At 41.5% G+C, this 19,236-nt stretch overlaps 5 protein-coding genes and 1 long non-coding RNA gene across 11 annotated transcripts; 3 read left to right on the plus strand and 3 right to left on the minus strand.

Moving 5' to 3' along the window:
* Positions 1-474: 474 nt before the first annotated feature.
* On the plus strand, positions 475-6,096 carry LOC116917680 (signal recognition particle subunit SRP68). Its single transcript, XM_032923242.2, has 9 exons — positions 475-629; positions 719-851; positions 943-997; positions 1,062-1,931; positions 1,984-2,412; positions 2,479-2,689; positions 3,154-3,191; positions 5,117-5,215; positions 5,281-6,096. Exons 1-9 carry the CDS (start codon positions 542-544, stop codon positions 5,809-5,811), a joined length of 2,454 nt encoding a protein of 817 aa, XP_032779133.1. The 5' UTR covers positions 475-541; the 3' UTR covers positions 5,812-6,096.
* Positions 2,759-4,426, minus strand: LOC116917699. Its single transcript, XR_004391235.2, has 2 exons — positions 3,317-4,426; positions 2,759-3,239 (listed from the first exon to the last, which is right to left on the minus strand). It is a non-coding gene; the product is annotated as an uncharacterized LOC116917699 (long non-coding RNA).
* A 150-nt stretch (positions 6,097-6,246) lies between the features above and the next one.
* LOC116917683 (protein TRC8 homolog) lies at positions 6,247-9,872 on the plus strand. The gene is made up of 8 exons (XM_032923249.2): positions 6,247-7,240; positions 7,304-7,734; positions 7,832-8,128; positions 8,191-8,420; positions 8,480-8,731; positions 9,155-9,437; positions 9,494-9,552; positions 9,611-9,872. The coding sequence occupies exons 1-8, from the start codon at positions 6,883-6,885 to the stop codon at positions 9,753-9,755; spliced, it is 2,055 nt and encodes a 684-aa protein (XP_032779140.2). The 5' UTR covers positions 6,247-6,882; the 3' UTR covers positions 9,756-9,872.
* Positions 9,873-9,908: 36 nt separating this feature from the next.
* LOC116917692 (E3 ubiquitin-protein transferase MAEA) lies at positions 9,909-11,663 on the minus strand. Of its 2 annotated transcripts, none has more exons than XR_006643109.1 (7): positions 11,507-11,663; positions 11,219-11,404; positions 10,963-11,152; positions 10,580-10,906; positions 10,366-10,516; positions 10,114-10,302; positions 9,909-10,049 (listed from the first exon to the last, which is right to left on the minus strand). XR_006643109.1 is itself a non-coding variant. In XM_032923273.2 (7 exons), the coding sequence occupies exons 1-7, from the start codon at positions 11,543-11,545 to the stop codon at positions 9,948-9,950; spliced, it is 1,188 nt and encodes a 395-aa protein (XP_032779164.1). In that variant the 5' UTR covers positions 11,546-11,663; the 3' UTR covers positions 9,909-9,947. The 2 variants fall into 2 exon arrangements, 1 of the variants encoding a protein (XP_032779164.1); XM_032923273.2 differs by having other exon boundaries at positions 10,114-10,306.
* Positions 11,664-13,160: 1,497 nt separating this feature from the next.
* On the plus strand, positions 13,161-16,348 carry LOC116917691 (C-terminal-binding protein). 3 transcript variants are annotated; one of them, XM_032923272.2, is made up of 8 exons: positions 13,161-13,579; positions 13,910-14,040; positions 14,125-14,476; positions 14,553-14,677; positions 14,740-14,971; positions 15,044-15,198; positions 15,266-15,466; positions 15,636-16,348. In XM_032923272.2, the coding sequence occupies exons 1-8, from the start codon at positions 13,510-13,512 to the stop codon at positions 15,699-15,701; spliced, it is 1,332 nt and encodes a 443-aa protein (XP_032779163.1). In that variant the 5' UTR covers positions 13,161-13,509; the 3' UTR covers positions 15,702-16,348. The 3 variants fall into 3 exon arrangements, with proteins under 3 accessions (XP_032779163.1, XP_032779160.1, XP_032779162.1); XM_032923269.2 differs by having other exon boundaries at positions 13,165-13,579; positions 15,041-15,198; positions 15,266-15,479; positions 15,543-16,348; XM_032923271.2 differs by having other exon boundaries at positions 13,165-13,579; positions 15,266-15,479; positions 15,543-16,348.
* Positions 16,349-16,397: 49 nt separating this feature from the next.
* Positions 16,398-19,136, minus strand: LOC116917685 (cell division cycle protein 16 homolog). 3 transcript variants are annotated; one of them, XM_045169040.1, is made up of 10 exons: positions 18,965-19,136; positions 18,726-18,878; positions 18,492-18,661; positions 18,276-18,427; positions 17,969-18,203; positions 17,835-17,914; positions 17,531-17,777; positions 16,945-17,477; positions 16,686-16,877; positions 16,398-16,631 (listed from the first exon to the last, which is right to left on the minus strand). In XM_045169040.1, the coding sequence occupies exons 1-10, from the start codon at positions 19,022-19,024 to the stop codon at positions 16,441-16,443; spliced, it is 2,013 nt and encodes a 670-aa protein (XP_045024975.1). In that variant the 5' UTR covers positions 19,025-19,136; the 3' UTR covers positions 16,398-16,440. The 3 variants fall into 3 exon arrangements, with proteins under 3 accessions (XP_045024975.1, XP_032779151.1, XP_032779152.1); XM_032923260.2 differs by having other exon boundaries at positions 18,276-18,435; positions 18,497-18,661; positions 18,965-19,135; XM_032923261.2 differs by lacking the exons at positions 18,726-18,878; positions 18,965-19,136 and having other exon boundaries at positions 18,276-18,435; positions 18,492-18,633.
* Positions 19,137-19,236: the final 100 nt, after the last annotated feature.

The raw sequence follows: 19,236 nt of genomic DNA on the forward strand, positions 1-19,236 counted from the left end.
CGTATACACGTGGGATCTTTTTTACTTGTTTTCTTCCAATATGTTTGATATGCTTAAGAGAAAAGTAGAAGAGCTTTGACTGAGCATTGTAATTCTACCGGTTTCTTGATAGTGCGCCTGCAGTTTGGTGAAATAGCTCATGCTGCATAAAATATTTGCTTCGTTTCAGTTACTAGTTACTCCGTCAATAGCTATGAAAGTATTCATCGTGGATCAACAACATTTTCTAGTGTGATTTACCACACAGCCCCGTTTTCAATAAAAAGAACGATCCGAATAAAAACTTAAAAAATTCTTGTTTATTATTACTTAACGCGTTTCTTTTAAATTGCTGCAAAGAAACTCCAGTTTAGTTAGCTAGTAGATTCGAGAAAAGACAGTGCGTAACTTCCGGCATCTTAATATCAACAATCAAACTTGTTCGATTTAGAACACTATCGATTTACTTTGTAAATCGAAATAAAAATCGATTACGTTGTGTTGGCAGTGGCGATGGCACTGTCAGACTTTCTCGTCATTAAACAATCTTAAGAAAATCTTCATGAAAATAGAGGTCAATATGACGGAAACAAAGTCAAATGATTCTGAAACGATCACCACTACTCAACAACAGTCGGGTGCTAAAAATGGTACAGTTTTTCCTTGTTGATATTTTATATTACATTATGTTCAACAGCTGTGAGTAGATCACACTGTAATACTGTTCTTCTTGACACAGATTCAAGTAAAGGTCCTGAAAGTATTTATACTGTACCTTTGTTGAAGTTAATCAAAGAGGCGCAGCAACAACATGGCCTTCGGCATGGTGACTATCAAAGATACAGAACATACTGCTCCAGCCGTTTGCATAGGTAAAAGCTTTATATAAGTCATTATCAGCAACAGACAAAGTATATCCAATTATAGGTTTTAACTTCTGATGCACACACTTTATTTAAATAGGTTAAGAAAAGTCCTTCATTTCCCCCAAGGAGATCGCAAGGGTTTCAAGAAAAGGGTATCTACACCCAGAATAATTTTTGTCAATATTTGAAGAAGTTCTAAATTCCATTATTTTTCAGGAAGTGACTTTGGATAACTTAAAGGATGAAAAATTTGTATATCTTCCACTGATCCAAGCTGAAAGAGCTTGGGCATATGCAATGCAGCTAAAACAAGAGTCAAACACTGAACCTAGGAAAAAATTTCATTTGGTTGCCAGGCTGCGTAAAGCTGTGAGCCATACTATCCATCTAGAATATATTTGCCAGAGTCCTTTGTGTGATGCTAGGACCAAGCTTGAAGCCCAGGCCTATTCTGCTTGGATGCAGGGTACTCTATTTTTTGAACTGCAAGAATGGAAGCAGGCCAGCGAAAAACTTGTGCTATCACAAACCATTTACGAAAAACTGGCTTCTGCTCTTAACGAAGACGAACAAATTCTTTACAAACAACGTGTTGAAGAGCTTAATCCTAACCTGCGTTATTGCGCATACAATATTGGAGATTCCAGCGCTCAACAAGATTTATTGAATATGCGAAGCAAAGGTGGAAAATCTGAATTGGACGCCTTGATTGCTCAGACCCGTGAAAAGCAGGCGGCTAGTTTGCTGGAAGTAACTTGGCGGGGTCGTACAGTTCCTGTACGACTGGAGAAGATTCGTGTATTTTTATTAGCATATCAAGGTCTTGATGCTAGCTTGGGAAAAGCTAACGACTGTGACGCGAAATTATCTGCGTACGAGACCATTTTGCTTGACTGTAAAGAAGCTATTCAATCGTTAAAAGAAGATTTGGCTGCGGTTGCGAAAACTAAGGTAGATCTTCAGTCGTCCCAGTTGGGATCCCAGCAATATCTGCTGAGTTATTTGACATTTCTGCGAGCAACGCTGACAATTGATCGAAACTTGGTGATGGTTGATGTGTTTCAGAAGAATTTTGCCGCTTACCAGGTATTTCGTTTCTAGGTCCGTCTTGAATCATTTTTAACCCATTCATATCTAGAGCGGCGAATCTAAAAAAGTAGCCAAACCGCAAGAAGGTGTAAAGCTTTATGAAGCAATGGTCCAATTGTCTGGTGAATTGCAGCAATTGCAAGGAATGGAGAATGATAAGAAATTCCAAAATGACCTGGAATTACTCACGAAAGTTTTTAAAGCCTTCCGTTGCTATTACATGGCATTGACATGCCAGGGCAATCGTCAGTGGGCCGAAGCTTTGGCTTTGTACCAGCGAGCTGAAACTTACATCAACCAGTCAGAAGGGAAGAAGCTTGGCGACTCCGAGTTTACCAAGTACAGTCGGGTCGGCCAAGATTTGGCTCACCTGCGCAGTCTCGTTAACTCTGGCAAATGCGCAGCCCACGCCCAGAATATCCTCGGAGTCGAAGATATCAATGCTGCCATGAGTGGACTTAGCGTGCGTTCCAAAAAGGTATATGCTGCACCTGATTTACAAATATGGCGTCTTGCTGTCTACAAACTGATATTGTACATGTAGAGTTTGTGTCTCCGATTGGACGAATTTGTGGAAGATGTCAGCTTAACATCCGCTACCCCTAATGTTATCAAGCTTCCTCCCACCATGGCACCCGTGCCTTGCAAACCGCTCTTTTTCGACCTGGCTCTTAACCATATTAGTTTCCCCTCGTTGGCGGAAAATATGGAGAACAAGAAGAGTACAGGAGCCGGAATTACTGGATTTGTCAAAGGTTTGTGGGGCTGGGGTGGCAAAAAGTAAATCCGAGAGATCGATGAGGAAAAAAAATTTAATTCATTCGTTCAGAATACTAACGATGTATTGGTTGGTGGCAAAAGAAATACATTTTCATTTCAACCTTAAACTTCATGTGTGCGATGTATTTAGTTGGAAGCGATGGATAAAACTGGTTGAGATCACAGGGCGAGTCTTTATATTAACATGTCAATGTCAATGAAAATTGCGATGTTTGGCGCCGTCGCGCTCCATGAATTGGTCAACATGCAGAGCTCGAATGGGCAGAAACAGGGGTGGATATTGACTGTTCGAATGGCCGTCACGGTAAGTTGGAGTACCTAGCCTCATTGGAATTGTATAGAGCGAAACACCGAGAACCACGATAATGGAGATGCACTGCAAGCAACCGTATAAAAAACACACCATCATGATGACCTGCACTGACGGTAATGTCACTAGTGAGGCTATCACGACCGCAAACACCAACTCCGAAGATGGTAATGCAGACGACATTACCTGGTGAATTTTCGCAATGGAATTGACGACTGTGGAATGCACAAATAGTCAAACATAAGGTTAGTAACCACATATTCAAGAGTAAGGCTAAAACCTGTGGTCTTACAAACTTTCATGGTGTGTGGCTGTTCATACGAAGCTTGAGCTACTCCGATTACCAGTTTCCAGATTGAACTGAGGAACGAATTCCTCACCCAGCCATTTTTGTCTCAAATCCGTGGGTTTTATACACTTCCTTTTTGGGTGCATCGCTTTAGGGCATATGGATTCATTTTTGTCTGTTTTCGGAAGTAATAAAGCTTATAAATCGCCAACGTTGTGAAAACGTCGTTTGAACAAAACAGAAAAAACAAAAACACGAGAATTCCACCCCTGCAATGATTAGACGAAGAGAAAAAGGCTAACCGACGCCAAACTAGACGGTAGCTTGCTTTTTTCTAGCTCTACGTGACCTGATTTCCTTTTCCGAGCGATTCCGAACAACGAAAACTATTTTTAAATGTGAGCTCCCGATGTCAGGGTAAAGTATTACGTATGTTATAAAGGGGTCGCTTTAAAGGTTTCATGAAAAACTGGGAAATTTTCGTAACTTTTTTATTTTTTCAGGAAACCTTGAATTGCAACCATAAAATAGAGGTTGTAGAATTTTTAATTATATAACGTATCTTTTAAACGGTTGATAATAAAACTTAAGTGAATTCCGTTGGGAAGACCTACGTGTACCCCGCGAATTTTCGCCAAGTATTGCCTTTATGAAGAGGGTTGATGGGTTTTTTGAACTTGCAATACGAGATTTAAGTGAAACCGTGACCTTAGACACTGATAAGTTTTCTGTTGAAAAACAAGTGTTTGGAAATCCCGAGAATTCTTTGTTCTTCAATAATTTTTCGCGCTAAATGCTACCATTTGTTTGAATCCTTAATGTAATAATTATTATTAATATTATTGAGATTATTATTAAATAATAATCTCATATTATTGAATTGTTCCGAATGATTTTCCGAGTTGTTAAAGTTGTTTCTATTTTAAGATTCTCTTTTTTCAATCTAGTCTATGATTCATCAAAAATACGTCGTAAGACATATTGTCCGTTTCAGACACACACATCCCTGTTTCCACTTCCCTTTGAAATACGCTTCAGAATGTTAATTAGCGGTTAAAATTAAAAAAAAAAAGAGAATCATTGGAAAAATTGACGTAGGATCCATGTCATCAATGTGCGTTGGCAGCTATATATGGAGCTAGGAAACGTTTCGGATTGGCTATTGGCTGCAATGGACGCGAGCTGAGACTGCTGTTTCTAAGTTTACACGGGCTTTTGCTTCCGTGCGCGCTATGGATTGTAGGCTCCCGTACGTGTATAGCGGGATTGGCATGTAAGAACTAACCGGGGCGTCGTCGATGTAGCCTATAGTTAGACAGGGTATAAAAAGGGCGTCCGCCGAACTGTTCATTGCCCAGTCTCTTCTTCAAGGAGCTACTGGAACATACTCGACCTTCCCCTTTAAACTAAAACTTCATCATGGTGAGGCCCATTCTACTCTACGATCGAAATTCTTAGCACCTGTGTGGTGATCTTTAAGTTTCAAAAATTGTTCGAACGTAACCGGAAAAAGTGTAAAAATTCGTCTGTGATATTTCTATTTTGCATCAGTCGCCCCTCTTTTAAAATTGTGTTTCTCAAGTACTCGTCGTGATCGGCACCTCGTATACAGTCAACAGCTCTATACACAGTTCCGGTTCCGAAAATAGAATCGAGGGTGCCTCACGCCGGGCACTTTTACTAGTGTGCAACTTGAAATAGTTCGTAGCTCGGACTAGGTTCTTAACATTAGCTTCTGCAAGCTTTAATTGCGTCTCCCTGAAAGATTTCCAGATCCTTTCTAAACTTATTTTCATTCAACAGGGTGATGTAGAGAAGAAGAAGAAGAAGAAGAAGAAGGAAGAGGAAACTGCTCCCGCTGAGGCCGCTCCCGCTGCTGCCCCTGCAGCTGCTCCAGCAGCAGTAAGATTCTATTCATCAACTTTTCAAATTATCATTCATTCACTACAAAATTTTCCTTTTGACAGAGCTCGACCAAGTCTGGTTCAACTGGTGGCTCCAAGAAGCAAGCCGCCCGCTCTGGCAGCAATGTCTTTTCGATGTTCAGCCAGAAGCAGGTTGCTGAGTTCAAAGAAGGCTTCCAGTTGATGGACCGTGACAAGGACGGAATCTTGGGCAAGAATGACCTGCGTGCCACCTACGATGAACTGGGCCGCATCGCTTCCGAGAAGGAATTGGATGAGATGCTCAAGGATGCTCCAGGACCCATCAACTTTACTGCTTTGTTGATGATGTTTGCCGAAAGGCAATCTGGAGGCGCCGATGAGGATGAGGTTGTTATCGCTGCCTTCAAATCTTTCGACGATGGCACCGGCCACATCGATGGTGAGAACTTGCGACACGCCCTGATGACCTGGGGTGAAAAGTTCACCACCAAAGAGGTCGATGACGCCTATGCTGAAATGACCATTGACAACAACAACCGCATCGACTGCAACGCACTCATCCAGATGCTGACCTCCTCTCCAGCTGAGGAAACTGAAGGCGAGGCTGCTTAAAATCTTTTCTTTATCCCTCCACCCCCAAAAAGTCGTTGTTTCTTTCTTTCTTTCTTCCGTCTTTCTCTATCATTAAAAAAAGAAATTCACATGCACTCTGCAAGATCATCAGCAGAATAACAACAACAACAACAACAACAACCTAAAAAAATAAACTGTTTCAAGAAAATCCTTTCCTGCTATGAATTTTTTCCTTCATTTTGTGCTATGGTAGTTGTTTGAGTCTGGTTTCTATCCAACACCAGTTAGTGATGACTTCCGAATACAACTACTGTTAGACCAGAATGGGAGGTATTGCGAACATATCCGCCTCAACTTGTTCTTTATTTATTGTAATCCAGTTACTAATAGAAAAAGTGAATTTTTTGGGAAAGAACCAAAACGTTCATAATTTTCTTGCATCATTTCATGTTTCTGCCTAGAGAGGACGGCAGGGTAGGTAACCCAGAGACGAATATCAACAAGAATCACTTCTGTCATGATGAGATTGCAAAAAGAAAATCGCTTAAAAGAGATGAGATGTGCATAAGCGAAACTCGTAAAGCTTACCGAAGTGTGTTTTATATGCCCAGTGAAAGTTAGTTTACAATTGGTTAACCATGCGGCTGACTATATAGGTGGGAGTAGAACTAAAAAAAGGAACAGTAATCGAGGCCGTTGAGTGAAAATTCAAGTATTCGGCTTTGGAACACTGGCCTTCAGACGTTGCAACGAAGTCGTTCTTAGCGTTACTATGTCATCCGTTGTTGCATTACTGGCCTTGATGGGAAACAGAGAAAGTCTTTCTGTGTTTTTGTAGGCTTTTAGCTACTTTGGTGTTTTGAGCTCCAGTGTTTAGGTGACTGTGCAAATGACAAAAATATTTTGCATCTAAACAACAGGTCCCTTTCTTAAGTACCGTAATCTTATCACAACAATCATCTTTAGTCAAGATATCAATCAAGTTGCAGCACTGTTGGACCAGTCTCTTTCCTTATTTTTAGTTGGCATATCAGTGAGACATGGTGTGGCATGTAAACATGTGGAAATAGAACATCCACAGCTAATCGTGGCTGGATAGAACAGTTCCTGATGGATACCAAACAAATCATCCTTAACTTTTTAGATATTCTTCTCAGGGTCCCATCCCTGTTTATTCTTGATGAAATATTTCAGTCAAATTTAGCAGATCTTGGTTTGTATCCTTGCACACTTCTACCTCTGCACAAGGAGGCAGATTTTGACGATGTTGTGGGAGATTCAAATCATACATTATCAAGACCGCTTCACTCAGTAGCCAACTATGATTCAGGAGTCTTTGGTAATCTGAGTCAAAGCCTCATCAATGTTATCGAATTTGATGGTACATCATCAACATTCTTCAACATTGACATTTCCATTTGTCAAGGAATTCTCGGCTTCAGCTTTCAACTAGCTCTGTTACTCTCAGGTAATTAATTCTTATTTAGAAATATTTTCCTATTTAGGTTTATTGATTCAGTTTGTTTTACAGCAACGTGTGCAGCATTGTTTACATTGACTTTATGGACAAAACATCTTGTTAAGATCTATGAATTTCTTTTCTCCTTGCTGCTTGTCACTGCCAGCTATCATTGCAACCAGCAAGCCTCCATTAGTGTAGCAACAGCAGCTACAGTATCTCTAAGATCGTTATGGAGGCTCGACTTGGAAGCTCTTTTCCGAGCAATACCTGGCCTATTTTTCATTATTTTGAACATTGCTACACAGTCGATACTGGCGTCCGGATATCTTGTGGTCAATTTCGGTCCATCAATTCCTGCTCTACAAGCAGTATTGGCGTTATGTTTCCTCGTACCTAGTTTGACTGTGATGATTCCACTGGAGAGAAACTCCTTCCCTCGCTGGTGCTTTCTACTCCTATCACTCCATATTGCATTTGTGGTTTGGAGCAACTTTTCCATGGTACAAAATACTTTCTATATTTTAGGGTACTTCACTAAGCAAATTATGTTTAGAAGAATTTTTGAGCTGTGAAAATAATGATCAAAATCTTCCTTAGGTCTATAAAGAAATAAAGGATCGGATCTCTTACGTGGTTTCGTTTATTCGGGTAGAAGGATTTATGGCGCTTGCCGAAGCAGAATGGCTACGATTGAATGTTCCACTTATTTTCCGCACTTTCTGGATGATGCGCGTCGGAATTCATTTGTACATATACGTGGTTTCCTCAGAGCCTGGTGTTTGGGTCGAAAGTGATAACCTAAAAACATTGTTTAAAGTCATTCTTATCCGCGGATGTGAAACCCTACCTGCCATTCTGGGCATGTCGTCCATCTTCTCATGGCTTGCCGGAAAGGTATCAAAACATGCGTTATTTTTTAACGTATAACATGTTGGTCTTAATCTTTTCTCTTCCAGTTCTACGTCATGTGTCAGCTCTTTTTGATGATTCCGCATGATGAAGTTTCACACGTCGGACCTGTTTCTGCAGTACTGTTTATAATTCTAGCCTTTCAAAATGGATTGAGCACGTTGCAGCCAGCTGCTCGTATCGTCCGATTAGGACGTAACATTGTTCTTCTTTTGGCTTGCTTTTTGCACTTCGTACACAATGCAGTCGATCCAGTTTTGATGTCCCTTGCTGCCAGGTTTTTATTATTTTCTTTACAAGTAATATGGCTTTCATCATTTTAGTTTCACTTTGCAGTGCCAATCCCGATGTGACTCGCCATGCGCGAGCGTTGGCTGTTAGCGTTGGTCTTACAGTAGTCGCATTTTGTGGTCTATACTTTCTCTGGATGACCCATTCAATCAGTACTTGGTTATTGGCAGTGAGTGGTTTCAGCCTGGAAGTTATATGCAAAGTTTTTGCCTCTCTTGCCCTCTATGGACTTTTCTTAGCCGACGCTAAACTTAGCGAATTCTGGGATAAACTAGATGATCACGTCTACCGTGTCAGGTATAAATTACTTACTAGTGGAAAATCGAAACCCGAACTATCCAACGTCAATCCAAATACGGTTTTACAGTCATAGGTTATATTACCTAGTAAATTATGCAAGAATTTCTTGATTGCAGTGTCATTTTTGATTTATTTCTTTATAAATAGCAGAAGGAATCATGTCAAGGTTGCTTATGAAGGTTTGATTAAATTCAGTAGTAAATCAGCACGTGTTAACCTTCAATTAAAGAAGTTGTCACGTTGCTTTGTTTTTTTTTACTACTTTTTTCCTGCAGCCATTTTGTTTTTAAGTTCAACATTTAGAAGGACATGGTCCATGTCCTAAAGAGATATCATTACCTTTCGTGTATAAGTATTGGTTATTAGGCCAGCCATGCCAATTAAAAAGCTTGTCATAAAATAATTTTTTTTTTCTTTCAGGTTTGCTGGTCGTGTTGTAGAATTTCTCGTCGGCTTATTTCTCCTTTGCAACTCTGCCTTCATCTTGATTTTTGAAAATGGTGGAGCTATTCGCGCTATCTTAGTGGGATTTCACGCCTATTTCAATCTGTGGTGCGAAGCGCGAGTGGGTTGGAAGATCTTTACTCGGCGTCGAACAGCCGTTCATAAAATAGCGACACTTGAGACTGTTGATCAACCGGAACTACTTGACGATGTTTGCGCTATCTGCTTTCATGACCTAAAGCCTACCGCCCCTAATAATGTAAACTTAAAGATTTTAGATTTTCTGATTCTCTATATCTTTCATTGTCGTATTAGGTAATGGTTAAAGTAACTCCGTGTCGACATTACTTTCACGCCGTCTGTCTTCGCAAATGGTATATTTATTAGAAGTTATCTTAGGTACAGAAACAATGTTTTATTTTTGTTCTGCAGGTTGTACGTGCAAGATCGTTGCCCGATGTGCCACCAAACTCTATGGTCGCAACTACATTCTTCTTCCCTGGATCCTTCTGTCGGCGAAGTCATAGGTCCACGTTACGAGGCAGACCAAATGCAAGAACACCTACATCTGGATTAGAGCCTGCGTTTACTAATCATAAAAATCTTCGTGCGGTGTAAAATTTAACGAATCGCAGAAAAAATTTTCTGTAATGTAGTATTGTTATTGTCAATAATGAAAATGTCTTTCATAGAACTCAATTGTCAATAAGAGCTGTCCGTCCACTATGAATACTTCAGAATTTTGTATTAGAAAGGGGAATCAAAATAACTACATGACATAGACTTTCTCTGCATCCTTGATGGCGAAGACCTCTTTTGTGCGTGGACAGGTTACCATCCCGTTGTTGCTCATTGCCATATTTCGTAAGGCCTGACACCACAAAAACAGGAACTTTACATCCGAGAACTCAATCCAAAAAATTTTATGAAGTTACCTGTTCTCCGTAAACGCGACCATTGGGTAGCATCATAGGCAAATTATGTTCGTTGAGGGGCAAACCAGAAAGGCGACAGATCAATCGTGACTGTGAGCAGTGGGCGTGAGGTAAACGTTCAGCCAACTTATTCAAAGGTTCTTGGCAAACAGGACATTCGGCATTTCTCTGGTCCACGGGACGATAACACTGCCTACAATATTTAATCTTTAGTGTCACAAAATCTTTCTTCAGTAATTTCTTAAAAATTACGGAGTTTTCATGGCGGAGAGTCCGGCCTGCAAGGCAACTGCCAAGACGGATAACGGAGCCAACTGATACAGGCGGAAATAATCTTGGCGGAATTCTTCTGTCAAAGCAACCCACCGGGACATATCAAGCATTTCTTTGTAGGGTGATAACTCTGCGTAAGATGGTACTAATTAGCATAAGGTATAACTCATCGATAAATATGTCTAAGAATTACGAGTGTCTGAAGGAAACGCAAGAAGGGCCAGCGCATGTTGAAGTTCCTCCAGTGGAACGTCGTCCATACTGGTCAAGTACTTTCGGGCATGGCGCACGGCGTCCATTCGACGATCGGACCTTATGAGTTCGACGAATTCTTGTTGTCTGAGATGAAATTCCAAAGTGGATTTTATTTTTCTTAGTTTGCTCTTGTGATCATGGATCCATGCTAAGGCAGCTTGAGTCTGCTGCTGGGCCAGTGTCAATTCAACATTTCGGGCAACCAAAAAGATATCCAAATTAGTAAGCTCTGCAAGTTCAGGATTTTGTTCCACCATTTTCTGGGCTATTAATTCAAATTTTTAATTACAGATTTTTGTTTTTATTTAACTAGTTAGCTACCAGTGTTGTAATGCCCAGCTCTCAGAAGATGTTCAACCAGATACCTCTCTACCCGTGTTTTTTTCCAGAGCGAATATGTGATGGAAGAATCAGTCGTTGGGATAATTCCAACAGCCCCCAATTTAAGGTGTTCTACCCTTCTTTTACAGTTCTGAGCTGCTTCTAACTCATCACTGATGGCTTCTTCAACCTGAATCATCCATCACTTGTGAGTGACACATAACATGATAAAGATGACTTGTGATCAAGTTGGAACCTTTCGTTTCATTGTTTGTAGTTTCTCAACAGTTGCTCCAATAAGACTGCATATTTGATCCACTTGAACAGGTGTTCGAAATAAGCTCTTTTCTAGTTCAGAGATCGAAATTTGGACATGAGACACTTCCCTGTCGACAGTTTTTTGTCCAGCACGAAATTTCTTATTCAGGACTTCATATGGCACCTACTCGTAAGAACAAAAGACAACCATCAACGTAACTCGCTTTTCAATCAATAAAAATTATATTTCTTTAGTAATTTAAATGATAAAATAACTCATGGTCACCTTGAGGGTGGGATGTTCTAAAGACTTCAAATCAGCCATGACAGAGTAAAATTGTGGAGCGTCAAACGCATAACATATATATGGACAAGAGACAAATGTGCAAGTGCAATTTCCTTTTGGGGGCCAAAAGAAGAGAGGATAGGAAAAAGTAAATATAGTCGATATGTAGAGCCATCTAGTGGTGATATTAAACATTTTCTCTTTTTTCTTTATTTTCCTAGACCGACGTCATAAACCAGCCGGAACCGTAGAGCAGAGTTTTTTGGATCGGGTGGAAATGATGGCGCTTGATTTTGTTGTCCGAGCTAACTTAAAGATCCAAATGTAGACGCGTCCCGTAATCTAGCGTTTTCTCTCAAAAGTTTTGGAAGCCGGTTATGATCTCAACGAAAACGTCCGTTGTACGCCGGAGGGCGTCTTGGTGTACAAAAAATCATAACTGCGAGACCAGTCATCAAAGCTTACGGTTAATTTACGCCACTTTGTAGTGCGCATCAAACTGTATCACTGGGCGCGGTAGCCAAAGTTTCACAAACTTTGCTCTACTATACTTGTCTATTTGCAAACTTCGTTATTCTCTCCTCAATGCTATATCGATCGTCTGGAATTCCATTACGGCTAAATCTATTCTCCCACCAGAATGATGGAGAGGGTTTTGAAAAAGTTTTTTTAGGGCGGTTGCATCACGGAACATCATTCCGTGCGAAGAGAAATAATAATAACAATAATAATAATAAGAAAAGTGACCGTCCGTCGGCGCCATCACCGTCTATATTCTCTTGTCAGACGTGAAGGGTAAAGAATAAAACTATCAAGAAGAAGAAGAAAAAGAAGTTTTACTATTTTTTTTCCTGGCGAATATCCAAGGACACCCGGGACTGGACTATACAAAGACGCAGAGGACCGGTTCGATGCCGAATACTGAGGCAGATTGGTCGACTACCTTCTCGCGAAATTCCAACTTTTTCTAGTAAAACCGATGAATGCTATTCTTTTAGTAGAGATTGTTTAAACTCTTCTGATAGAGCAAAAAACGCTCAACAACGCAATGTATCACAGTTTATTGTTATCTTAATCAAAAAGAAAAGCGAGAATAAAAACCCTCCACCAAAATAGAAATCTACGGTGTGAGGTTTCTGGACTCCTTTGTGATCACACGTGTCCTGCCTTTGGCCTCCCTCTCTTTCTCCCCCCTCCTCCCCAAACTCTCTCTGCGCTCTCTGTTGTGTGTGTAGCCAAACTATCCGTCACTATTTTTCTTTTGACTCTTCCACCCACCTAAAGCGTCTGCCTCCTTCTCCACCCTCCATTTTTCTCCCCTTCTTCCTCATGATGAAATATTTGATCGTAGCCCAAAGAGAGAGTAGGTGGCGCGCGTTCTGTCTAGTTGTGTCGGTCAGAGAAGACGCGCGCGTTCATGTTGTGTAAACTGGAAGATTGAATTGCTGCTTACTCAAAAAAGGATTTTCATCAGTTTTCAACACCATCATACCGTAGTCAGGTGAGCCATCTAAAAAAAAAAGACGCCATTTCGCTTGTGCACTGTCTTGGCGCCACTTTTTGCAACCCACCCACTAACACAAACCCGCCTCCCTTTTTTTTTTTTTCTTCCTCTATCCCGCCGGCACATACCCAGTAGACACACCAAACCCCCTACCAATGCCTTGCATACGCACAGTGCTGTGCAGTGTGGCTAAAGACTCCACGCGACAGCCATTCTTCGATTATCTGTGTGTGTCTCTCATCTAAACGTTGTGTGCGTCTTCTTCCGCGTGGTGTATCAGCCATTATATTTCAAGTGTAACAGATCTCAACGATTGCTGGAGATTGTTTCAAAGTGAAAGTTTTACTTTGGATTTAACAGGTTGATTGACCATCGTTTGTTCACACACACAGATTCGCTGGGGCGGGATTTTAACTTCCAAACGAGTTAACTAATTTTGAAAATTTCGCTACGTCTGGCCGGCTCGTCTTTCGGGGTAGGTGCTGCTGCTCCTGTCGACATGGACAAGCGCAAGCTAATGCCCAAACGGCAGCGGCTGGATGGTGCCGTCAGAACAGGACCACTAAACGGTAAATATGTTTTCAGAAACCTTTGTTGTACTTTTCCGGCGTGCATCATTGTCTGTCATCCCATAAAAAACAAAAAAGGGAAAACTGAGATGCACAGGAACTTTGGTGTGGCAGTCGTGAAAGGCGAGACATGAAATCCGTTATCAGAAACAGGTTGTACCGGCAGCCATAGTGATGCCTCAAACCCAACAGTTTTTTCCAACGGAAAAGGGGAAGGCAGAACAGGGGGTGGCAGTTTTGAATGAAGAGAATTCTATTGCTTTTATCGTTTGTTTTACGCACCATCATTCCTATATTGGTAATCTATTATTATCATGGACGATGCTATAGGACCTCTTCATAGTCGGCCGTTAGTGGCGCTACTAGATGGCCGGGATTGTTCAATTGAAATGCCCATACTTAAAGATGTAGCTACAGTGGCCTTTTGTGACGCCCAAAGTACTTCCGAAATCCACGAAAAGGTACGTCGTCTCAAACAGGTTTTTTGGGATTTTATTTTGAGAGTTAACCAGTAGTGTGACTTGTTCGATTGAATAATGGATCAGGTTCTTAATGAAGCTGTTGGTGCTCTTATGTGGCATACAATCACACTGACCAAAGAAGATCTGGAGAAATTCAAAGCGCTACGAATCATTGTTCGTATTGGTAGCGGTGTTGATAATATCGACGTTAAAGCAGCCGGTGAATTGGGGATCGCTGTTTGTAATGTGCCCGGTTATGGTGTCGAAGAAGTGGCGGATTCGACGTTATGCTTAATCCTAAATCTCTACCGACGTACCTACTGGTTGGCTAATATGGTTCGCGAAGGCAAAAAATTTACTGGCCCCGAACAGGTGCGTGAAGCTGCTCAAGGATGCGCAAGAATCCGAGGAGACACACTTGGCATCGTCGGATTAGGTACAGACCAAAAATAAACGTTTTTATTTTTTAAATAATATATATTTTTGGTTTTTAATCCTCCCCTTTGTTGCAGGTCGCATCGGATCAGCTGTGGCCTTGCGGGCCAAAGCCTTTGGTTTCAATGTCATCTTTTACGACCCCTATCTCCCAGACGGTATCGAACGCTCTTTGGGCCTTACAAGGGTCTACACCCTACAAGTAAGCATTTTCGCGTAAAGCTTGAAAACTAATATTACATCATAGCTTCAATTGTCTTTTAGGATTTGCTTTTCCAATCGGATTGCGTTTCCCTCCATTGCACTTTGAACGAACACAACCACCATTTGATCAATGAGTACACTATTAAACAGATGAGACCAGGAGCCTTTCTAGTTAACACGGCAAGGGGGGGTCTCGTCGACGAATCAGCTTTAGCACAAGCTTTGAAAGACGGACGCATTCGAGCGGCAGCTCTTGACGTCCATGATAACGAACCCTACAACGTGTTCCAAGGTAGTATTATTAATCTTGTGACAATTACTGGCAGCGTAACGTGAACTGTTTGGTGTTATACTCTTGTTGAAGGTCCTTTGAAAGAAGTTCCCAATTTGATTTGCACTCCACATGCCGCGTTCTACTCCGATGTGGCCTCGACCGAACTCCGGGAAATGGCAGCAGGAGAAATCCGCCGGGCTATCGTTGGTCGCATCCCCGATTCTCTGCGCAACTGTGTCAACAAGGTATTTCCGGCCTGGCTCCCCTTTTGATTCGCTTCTTTTATTTAACCCTTTATTAATACTATAACAGGAATATTTCCTTGGATCTGGACCCGCATCGTCTGCCTACGAATCAACGGGTGCCCCTGGAAGTGGACCAGGAGGAATGCCGTCCCTTCCGGCAGGCTTGAATGGTGGTTACTATGGCGCTCTTCCAGGCGTACCTGTTCAACCAGCCCATAGCTCCGCTCCTGTTGGTTTGCTTGGCCCTGGTGGACCAATGAGCAGCTTAGTTGGCGCTCCCGGTATAATTGCATTAAGTACTTGTTTTAAATGGCTCCACCTCATTTCGTTTTGACATGATATAGGTGGACCTGGTGGGTTGAATGATCGCGATCGAGAGAGAGGACCTAGTGTTGCTCATGACGCATCCACCCACCGAATGGATTCTGCGTCATCAGCCAACTCTGCCACAGCTCTACAGCATCCGGATCGTATCAAATCTCCGCCTTCGTGAAGGACCATAGATCCATCCACTATTACTCAATGGACGCCAAGTACAAAATTAAAAGAGACTCTGAGGAGAGCCTGTGAATTACTATATTGTGGCCGTCAAAAACCTAAAAACAACAAAAAGTTTAAACAAAACATGTGTCAGAGGGAAATTTGTCATCGTCTTTTTTTCGGGGGAAACACATTCGGCCCCTTCTGTGCGCTCTAGACGATGACGAGTGTCCTGTGACCTTTCGTCTTCGCCATTGACAGAATTTCTTCCATTGGGATACTTAGTGCAACTGTTTTTTTCTTCGCCGCACTTCCATCATGTAGCTTCACGATAAGTGACGATGGTCACTACATCACGGCCATCTTAAGTGTATCAACCACTGTGTTAATTTTTTTCTTCTTGAAATCTTTTGCCGATTGTCCTCCGACACACACAGACAACACCGTATCTTAAACTGTGTACAATCTAACACGTTTTTTCTCACCCCGTTCGCATCGTGTGTTTTTTTGCCATCCTTTCTCCTCCCCGCCCTCTCTCCCGTGTTAATGTGACCACGCGGATGTCCTAGGTTATAATATGGGTACTGCGTCTCCGTCTGGCTATATACTCCTTAATCAGGATTCACACGGACTACAAAGAAACGAAAAATACATGAACCATTTGTACATGGCTTGCCTCTTAGTCAGATGAAATCACATAATTTTTTAAATAGACACAATGTTTTTTTAGTTTTATTTTCAGCGTCGGGCATGGGAACATTTTCAACGTCGTTGGATAATATCCGGGGTGTCTTCTTCAATAGTTTCAGAGGTCTGTCGCGTATGTCCTCGACCAAGTTCACCAGGACGGAATCCGAACCCTACAGTACCACTATTAGCCGGAGTGACCAACGCATCAGAAGGTGTACGCAAAGAACCTATTCCACTCAATACCGAGTCTTCATCTCGAGCATCTGTTTAATATTAGCATTAGTATACTATATTAAAAATAATATTGGAATATGGACCTAAGTAATAACCAGGGGTGTCCATTTGTATGACATCTTCTTCACTAATGTCTGGCATCGACATGTTACTCACTTCCATGGCAGATGTCGAGGCCATGAGTCGCTTACTGATACCTGGAGTGGCCAAGACATGACGATTACCTGATGTTTCCGCCAAGTTGGTAACGGGCGGAGGGATTTCTTTAGGAGCCCCTGTAAAATACATAAAATTCGTTTTCATGAATCCATAATTGTTGTTAAATTGCACGCTAACTATTACCTAGAAAAGCTGGTGCTTCATTGAGATATGCTTCCAGTACGGAATTGAGCATCGTTGTTGAAAACGTATCGTCTCGTTTAAGAGCAAGGGCTTTCTGAAAGTATTCGATCGCTTGATCATACTTAAGCGTTAATGCATAAACGTAGCCCAAAGCGGCGAATGTGCTGGCACGCATGGGACTGACCAGTAACGCTTTCTGATGGAAATCGATGGCCTGATCATACTTTTTCAACTTGCGACAGACGTGACCTAGATTATTCAATAAAGGTTCCCATGTGTCATCCATTGGGAAATCATTCGAATCGCCGGAAGAGGTTGTGTGCCGCATAGAAGAAACCATATCCACCGCTTGTAAAAAACACTTTTCCGCCAACTGATAGTCTCCGTTCTGATAAGCTACAGTGCCCAGTTCGTGCAATACGAAAGGATCATCAGGCGCTAAGGAATGGGCCTGATTAAAGAAACTATTGGCCAGTCGAACGTTGCTCATCAGTCCGTGTTCTAGACCAACGTACAACATTGGGAGGTGCGAACTGTAAACGTAATTAGATTTGGGTTGAATTAACAAATAAATATGTTGACTAACCCGCGCATCAATTGTGATGCTTTGAAATAGGCAGCCATTGCTTGGTCGTGTTCATTCTCTGCAGCGAACGCATGGCCACGCATCAGCCAAGCAGCTCCGAGATTCCGGTCCAACGTCGTTGCTTTATGAAGATATTTTCGAGATTCTTCAAACCGACCAATGACGTAATAGTAGCAACCCACAGAAAACCAGGAAGTGGCATTGTCCGGTTCGGAATCGACCAATCGATGTGACAGTGTGAACAAAACTTTAAAAGAAAGAAAAGATTAGAAAATTGATCGAGGACTCCATGGGTCAAGAATACTTTGCGAATTTTTCATAGCCACTAAACAAGTAATATAAATAGGAAGACACGCTTGATGATTTGGATCCGCTTTCATAATCCTACCAAACAGAATATTGAGAAACTTATTAACATAGCGTATCATTTGGGATTACTCTTGGAGCATGTTGAAACATCCTCGATAATCACATCCATTAAGCATCCTCTGAGCGTGGTTGACCCGAATTGACAGGTTTTTCCGTAATGGCATCAATTCGCTTGATGGAGCCCTTTCCTCCGGTTTGCAGTATTTTCTGACTTGATCCGTGTATAGAGCCCTCAATAGCTTTGCTTCATCTTCGTAGCTGGTGCATTGTTCGTCAAACGGGAGATGTTCCAGCAAATCGTTTTCTGTTGAATTTGAAATAATCTTCATTTTCGTTTCATTCAAACCAATTGCCAGGTAACAAATTCACTTTCAACCTTCTTCAGGAGTGAGCATTTCATGGCGAACTAACATCTCAAAGGCTTCACTACAATAAACATCAAGTTTAAGGGCCATCTTGTAGTCTTCAATTGCTGGGATACGGTTATCCATGGCTTCATGGACCTTTCCTCGCAGGAGATACATGGAACTATGCACCTAACAAATTGTACAATAAGGAAATATTTTCAAAAAAACAGCACTACATGGCAAACCCAACACTGTGTTGTTGAGTTGGGGAAGCAGAATCCCCCATTTGTGGCTTTTGATTTTGTAATCCTGTGTCATTCCACATGTGATCATTTTTCAGCAGTTGTAAAGCTTCAGCATACATTTGTGCTTCATAGAGACATTGGGCAGCAAGATGTTTGCAGTTGAGATGTTTCTGTAAAGCCAAATAGTTGAGTTATGTTATTATAACTGTGATTAACAAAATGTAGTAGGCCTACTTCATCTAAATGGGCTTGTGTTATAAGCTTAGCAGCCCTATGGTACTGTTTGCAAAAATACATGCATTTTCCCAACATATAGACGTCTTGGAATGATCCATCGGATGCAGTGACGGCTTTTTCTGCCCAATATAAAGCTGTAGGAAATCTTAGCTAAATGAAATGGGAAAAATCAACACATTTATTAGTGCAATTCGGGAAAACGGTTTTGTCTGCCCCGTGGAAGTGGCAATACGTACTGCTTCAATGGAACTAAGTGTTTCAGACCGGAATTTCTCGAGCATTTCTTCGACCTTCATGCTTCACACTCGCACAATTTGGATAATTGTTAACAACAAACAGAAGTAAGGAAAATTTAACAACATGCGATATTGGAATAATTCAGTCAGTTGTCGACTGACGATGTTTGAATTAAGACGACGTTGCCAAAAACATTTTCTCTCGGTTTGTCTTTATTTTTCTCATTTTCCAATTTTAATCTCAAATTCTAAATGCAGAAAAATCCTACTAT

The sequence above is a fragment of the Daphnia magna genome, linkage group LG2 (assembly GCF_020631705.1).
Source record: "Daphnia magna isolate NIES linkage group LG2, ASM2063170v1.1, whole genome shotgun sequence".
NCBI lineage: Eukaryota > Metazoa > Arthropoda > Branchiopoda > Diplostraca > Daphniidae > Daphnia > Daphnia magna.